The sequence below is a fragment of the Phoenix dactylifera genome, chromosome 4 (genome assembly GCF_009389715.1).
Source record: "Phoenix dactylifera cultivar Barhee BC4 chromosome 4, palm_55x_up_171113_PBpolish2nd_filt_p, whole genome shotgun sequence".
NCBI classification, from domain to species: domain Eukaryota; kingdom Viridiplantae; phylum Streptophyta; class Magnoliopsida; order Arecales; family Arecaceae; genus Phoenix; species Phoenix dactylifera.
The window spans coordinates 3,300,168-3,307,386 of record NC_052395.1 but is presented as its reverse complement, the minus strand read 5'-3'; the positions used below and the strand labels follow the sequence as shown (position 1 = coordinate 3,307,386).

At 38.5% G+C, this 7,219-nt stretch overlaps 1 protein-coding gene across 1 annotated transcript; it reads left to right on the top strand.

Moving 5' to 3' along the window:
* Positions 1–372: 372 nt before the first annotated feature.
* LOC103696158 (protein IQ-DOMAIN 1-like) lies at positions 373–3,597 on the top strand. The gene is made up of 5 exons (XM_039125320.1): positions 373–589; positions 684–917; positions 1,496–1,723; positions 2,602–2,715; positions 2,812–3,597. Exons 1-5 carry the CDS (start codon positions 461–463, stop codon positions 3,493–3,495), a joined length of 1,389 nt encoding a protein of 462 aa, XP_038981248.1. The 5' UTR covers positions 373–460; the 3' UTR covers positions 3,496–3,597.
* Positions 3,598–7,219: the final 3,622 nt, after the last annotated feature.

The window sequence follows — 7,219 nt, the reverse complement described above, 5'->3', positions numbered from 1 at the left end:
CTCATAGATATGATTCCCAATGTCACCATACTAGTGCTTGGAGTAGGAGGATGTGCATCATGCCTTTACCACCAAAATTATATATGGAAAAAACCAAAATCCCATTAGTTGCTGGAAGCTGGAAGGGAATGGGAGACGGAACTCCTTTTTTTGTTTCCTTTTGGCCTGCAGGCCCTCGGGAAAGGAGACGCATGGCATGGAACCAAGAAAAAGGTACCCACGTAAACTTCTCTTTCGTCTTTTTCAAGCGAGGAACCGAGATTCAGGGTCAGTTTCGTATTTAAGTCGTAAACGAGAGGCTTATAGCCACCGATGACCGAGAAAAGAGCAGGGCCTGAAGAGCGGGATTTGCGTCAGTTTCCGTTATTTGAATTTCAAATCTCGAACGGCTAAAAAGGTCGTGCTCTTCCCCCATCCCCGACCCTCAACGTCTCTCCCTCTCCTTAGCCTCTCTTCTTACATGCTCTTAGATCCCATACGCCTCAAAGCTGGGATTTTTCTACAGAGAGGCGGTTGTGGAGACATGGGTGGCTCCGGGAAGTGGATAAAATCCATCATAGGCCTCAAGAAATCGGAAAAGGACGACCAAGTAATTACTCGCATCCATTCCTCTCCCCAATTTCGAATCTTGATTGGCTTTTTGTGATTTGTGTTTGGTTTTCTGAACTGGATTGCGTTTCAAGGTGGGTGGTGGTAGTGGGAGTGGGAAGAGTAGGAAGTGGAAGCTATGGAGGAGCTCCTCGGGGTCGAGGAGTGGAAGCCACAGGTCGGCGTCGGAGGCTTCCGATACCTCCTCATTGGCCGATGCCTTCAGTGCCGCAGTGGCGACACTGGTCCGGGCGCCGCCGAGGGATTTCAAGGTGGCGAGGCAGGAGTGGGCCGCTATCCGGATACAGACTGCCTTCCGTGGATTCTTGGTATGATGGCTGTCTACAACTATTCCTCTTACTTGTATTTGTGTTTGATCGAGTCCTTGTTCATCCCTCTTTTAAGTGTTTTTAACTCCAAAAAAGGTTTCTTTTTTCCCCTGATCTAAATTGTGACCGTTTTATTTTATCTATTTCCTTATCTTTTTCCCCTTGTGACATTTTACCCCAAACTCATCTTCTTCTCCTTCTTCTTTCTGGAGAATAACTCTCAACTCTATTTAGACAATACAATTTCTATATATATATTGATGTAATCGAAACATCTCTGTTTGTTATAAAAGTTGAAGTATATCCAAGTGTTATCTTTTTCCCTTTCTTATTTATCTTCAGCATCATTTGCTTTTCTTTTGAAACCTTTTCTCTGAACTTGATAAAAAAATGAATTTTTTTCTTATTTTTAATATCCGCCTAGTGTTTTCTGCCAGGGTATGAAGATCTCTCTGTTCTTTCCCTACAAAATTTATCCTCTAGATTTCTAGCTCATGGTTAAATTGCAGCATTTCTATGCTTTCCACTCCTTTTTATCCTTCTCTTCTTTGAACGCCTTTAGTTGTTTGAACCTGTAGGCCAGAAGAGCTCGAAGGGCTCTGAGAGGGATTGTAAGGCTTCAAGCACTGGTGAGAGGTCGCCAGGTGAGGAAGCAGGCGGCATTGACGCTAAAGTGCATGCAGGCTCTTGTCCGCGTCCAGGCCCGCATGCGGGCACGGCGGGTGCGCTTGACCACTGAGGGCCAGGCTGTGCAGAAGATGCTTGAGAGCCGTCGCAGCCAAATGGATCTCTTGAAGAAAGCAGAGGTATACCTTCTGTCATTTACCATTACCCATTCCTTATGATTCACCTTTTAATTGCAGCATTCTCTTCGTGTCATTTTGTAATCACATTTTATCTTGGTGATTGCTTTTTCTGATTTCATTTTTGCATGATTGCAATCATTTGTGATTCATTCTCCATATTGCTTCCATCAAATCTTGATCTTAGTGGGATAGAATTATTAAAAGCTGGGGAGGATATCCATGTTAACTCTTTTCTCTATTTCCCCCGAGAAAAAAGATATTACTGGGATAGAAAACTGAAAATTTGAACGTCTTAGAAGTTACACCCTCTATTTTGTTGTCAGAACTTAGCTTGATGTTAATTCATCTTCCATTCTAGATTTCTGCATCTCCTAGTCTGCTGGTGCTGAATTTGTTATATTTGCATTGGATTTGAGCTCGGAATCCCGAACCAGAATTTTGATATGCACAGCACCAGATCTATGATGACCCCCATTGAATATATGGTGCATTGGGTGTTGAGAACTTTCTTTCCCATGTCATAAATTTGAACTTGATTTGGATGGATACTGAGAATTCTAACTTGGTATCTGTTTCAAAGAACAGTATTAGGATGACACAAATTTTATGCTTTGCATCGCCAAGAGCTGATGTGGCTTTGCAGAAGTCTAGGTTGGTACATTAAAAATTGATCTTTATGGAAATAGTTTCAAAGTAATGCACTCATTGGCTTGAATATTGTTGCACTCCATCACTGCAAGAGTGGATGATACCCAGTCTCTGTTGAGTTTTGCACATGGTTTTCTCGATGCTACTCCCATTGGATCTTGTTAGATGCATTACGAAATCTCGTCAGATGCATCACAAAATCATTGAGCTCAATATCTTTGGTTATTCAGGAAGGATGGTGTGATAGTCAAGGCACGCTAGATGAAGTTAGGACCCATTTACAGTTGAGGCAAGAGGGAGCTCTGAAAAGAGAGCGGTTGATTGCTTACTCTCTTTCTCAACAGGTAAGTCATCAAAGATTTGAGCCACAGATAAAAGCATTATTGGCTTAACCATTGCATTAAGTCTGAATGGAACCATTCTTCGACTATTTCTTTCAGCAATGGAGGTCAACCTCGAACACAAGGTGTAAGTCATCTGTGGCCTCTCTCAAGCATCATGAGCACGATAAGAGCAACCAGGGCAGGAGCTGGTTAGAACGGTGGATGTCTGCAAAGCCTTGGGAGAATAGGTTAATGGAACAAGCTCACACTGATCCTTCTGATGCGCATTATTCTAAAAGCTGTGAAGAGTTCCATGGAACATGTTCAAAGTACTCAGATTCTGGGTCGGTAAAAATCAGAAAGAACAATGTCACTACCAGGGTTTCAGCAAAACCTCCATCAGTGCTTAGCAAGCATTGTGAAGCTCAATCTGCCTCCTCTTCTGAATTCCAGTATGATGAGAATTCTCCATCATCATCTTCTATATACACATCTACCCCAATATCTGGTACCACTATCTTAGCATCAGAAAGAACCGAGGAGAGCAGTAAAAGTCAGCCAAACTATATGAACTTGACAGAATCAATCAAGGCGAAACAGAAAGTCAGACAATCATCAGTGGATCTTCATTATTATAAGAGGGTGGCTTTCTCTACCATAGACTCAAAGAGTAGTGCTGGTTCAGATTCAGTGTCATCTTTTAAAACATTAAATGCTAGATCTTGGAAGGGGAAAACCATGGCAAGAAGCATGGACAAGGAGAACTACTGCTATGATAAGAGATCAGCTTCTTTATTTTGAGTGTTTCTGCATTTTGGTGCCCAACATCTTGTTGTCATGTGTGCTTGTTTATGTAATTTGTTATTAACATTCTAGGAATTGGTGTTGGCTTTGCAAGATCAAGGATTTTTCTCTTTTTTTTCCCTTTTCCTTTTATTTTTTTCCTTTTCCTTTTATTTATTCTGCTTACAGATCGGTAAATGTTGTTTTTCTTGTTTTTTTCTACTTAAATTGCAAACATATCATTTTTTAGAAATTATTATGAATCTCTCCGGTGCAAATCTTCAATTGCTTGATTTATTGGGTGTCCATGTATATGATTTGCATTTGAAATTTCTGGTTCTGATTTTTTGTTGAACTATCTGTATGCATCCAGGTTGTAACAACTTATTGTACCTAGTACCTAATAAGTATCACACCCCGAACCTATCACCCAAGTTCGGCACGTGACATAGCCGCACAACACTCCTTCGAACATAGCCCTAAAGAATATGCAAGGCCTAAAAATATAATACAACCTCAATATTCGTAATCAACAATAATCTCAACTCATATCAAATAACGAAGTTGATCCAATTACAAAATTTGATCATCTAACAACAAAATTTGATTATCCAACTAAAATCTATGATGTTCTATCTAAAAAAGAGAAAAAAGTAAGCTATCATCCTCTCCATATGTAATCTCAACCATAGCCATGTACTATGCAATCTATAACTCTAAAAAAGGGAAAAAAGAAGGGATAGTAAGCTTTACGGCCTAGTAAGGATTTCTACACATCCACATCAACACAATAATAATATAGATTTGAAAACTGTAAGAAAATGTTGTATGTATCATGAAATCACAAACTAACTATCGATAATGCTCGAATAATCAATAAAAATATGTAAATCAAGTATCAATAGAAATTCAGCCACTTAAGAGTGATATATCATATGATATCTCATAAAATCTTCATTAGTGTTCTTAATGCTTTTCATTCCATTTTTTTTAACTTGATCCAGATCAATTATCTTTGTCGACTTTGGGCCAAATCCCGATCATGTTTCTAGCCCATGATGGGATAACCAACGGTATCACATTTCCAACCTATGACAGGGCAACCAATAGTATTACATTTCTAGCCTGTGATGGGGCAAATAGTAGTATCACATTTCTATCCTGTGATGGAGTAAACAGTCGTTTCACATTTCTAGCCCGTGACGGAGCAAACCAATAATATCACATTTCTAGCCTATGACGAGGCAAACAATAATTTCACATTTTTAACCTATGACGGGGCAAACCAATAATATCATATTTTCAGCCTATGACGGGACAAACCAATTATAACGAGACGAGCCCAAAGTTCTCATTCATTTAATCAGGTTCTTATCCACACAACAATTTCTTTTTATTTATTTCTAGCTTTAGACTTACCACACTCACTTTTCTAGCCCGTGATGAGGCAACTAATACAATATGGTTAGTCTAGAGCACCACATCCATTCGTCCGATTTTGCAAGTGTCAGTTATGCTCATATATGTACCCATTATACTATGAACCAAAAGCAAAATGATCAAAATACGATTTAATACAAAGCCATCATAAAACTATTCTTCCTTCTTACTTATCTGGATCACAGTGTATCATACATATATAGATACAAAATATTCATATCATTGAAGGATTTTAGCATGTTATAATGCGCAGCGGAAGCTAGGGATTTTAAAAATTTCTTAATAAAGTCCCTATGCATGAAACCCTTTTAAGCCTAGATCACCTTAATGATTACAATCAAATGATATAAAATAAATGCAGAATTAGTAGAATACCTCAAACGCTAATCCAAAGTGTACAATCTCCACGAGGCGTCCAAGTGTCCGCCCTCCAATGGTGATCCACACGAAAACTTGATCAAGATTTTAGCTCCAAAGACTTTTGATCCTTAATGCAGAATTCTTCTAAAGAACTCTAATGGCTTGCTTTCCTTTCTTTCTATTTTTCTTTAGCCTTCTAAAATCACTTCTAATCCTTTTGTCCTAAAGAAGACCACCTTGTCTTGGCTTAGGACACACTAGAAGCAATGCTAGAAAGAAAAAAACTAATGTAAGAAAGAAAGAAGAGAGGAGTGGGATGGAATTGGAATGATGAAACCCATGGAGTGCTAACCTATTTATAATAGGTGTAGGGATGCATCTCCAAAGGATGCATCCCATCCACACATCCTCTCATGAAAGGGCATCGTCTAAAGGGCCATATCAAATAAGAGGAGGTGCAGATCAAGTGAGGAGGTATATCAAATGATATGTCCTTTCATATGGTGCCATATCTTGACCAAGTCAACATCACATGCTAATCACATGTCCATCACGCCTCACCTCTTGATCTTTCATGATGATGATCTAAGGGCTCCAATGCAAGGCGCCATTCACTTGACCCATTATGTCTTCATCCAATGGTGGAATTAAGATCCAATGGTCAATTATGGTGGCCATCCTCTAACCCAATCCAATTGGGTTAAACCAACTCTCCATTATGTCTTCATCCAATGGTAGATCAAGATCTAACGGTCTAGATTGAATGATTTATTAAATCTAATCCAATTAGACTCAAACCAAGCCAATTAGATGCCAACTCTTGGCTAACCCATATTAGAATATGATCTAATCAAATTAGATCAATTAAGAATCAGATTCGAATCCAATTCGAATTAGGAGCTAAGGTTTGCAACACCTGCTAGGATGTTTATCTTGCAAACATGATCTAATCCAATTAGATCCTTAATAAGTTTCCTTGTGTGTGACCCATTGGGTTCCATACTTAGCCAGCAATAGATGTGAGTGCGAGTTGACCCAACTTGATTAGAACTCTTCTAATCGATTTAAGTCCAAACTGCGCGAACCCGAACTTAACAATTAGAATCCTTTCTAATTGGTGATCGAATTAAACTCTTTAATTTGATCAAACCTATAAAACAAGATTGACGTCTAGCAATGTGTCATGTCTACCCGAAAAATATGGAATTTGGTAGAAATACTAAAAATACCCTTCAGTGGCAAGTTACCATGCAATTCAATCCTTTAATCAAACTGCATCCCAAATATGTATATGAGTATGAATATATGTCAAACTCAATTTCATATTCATATTTTTCTCAATCTTTTAATGATAATTCAAATAATGAAACATTAGAAACTCTTTCTAATTTTCATTCTACTTTGATCAAAGGCTTCCTGAATTATCATATGATTAGAATAAATAGGATGCTATCTTCTCTTACTAGAAGCGATTAATTCCTTGTTGACCTACTCATAATCTTCGTACATAATTCATCATATCCAGAAGACCTCGTACATAACTTATTGTCATGAATGAGTGTAAACCAAAATATGGGTTCATGTGCACAAGATACCATGGTGATCTCAGGTCATAGGATCAGTTGCACAACTCCCACTAAGAGAATCATCTTTTGACATGTAAGTAAGACTTCATAAGATTTCTCTTTATAGGTTAATTCAGTGAACTCATTCCTCTAATGAGCACCCACATCTTTGTATTAGTATCTCCACACAAATGATTGTGAGATCAATCATCCTCTGCATCGAGCATACATAAGACATGCCAGTCTTTCCGGTAATCATTGATCCCCAACTCAATGTACCAATGACTGGAAATATTTAAGATTAGGATTTTAGGATTTTAAGTCTCACTAGTATGATCTCATCATAGTCTTAAAACCATTGCCCTAATCTAAGGAGT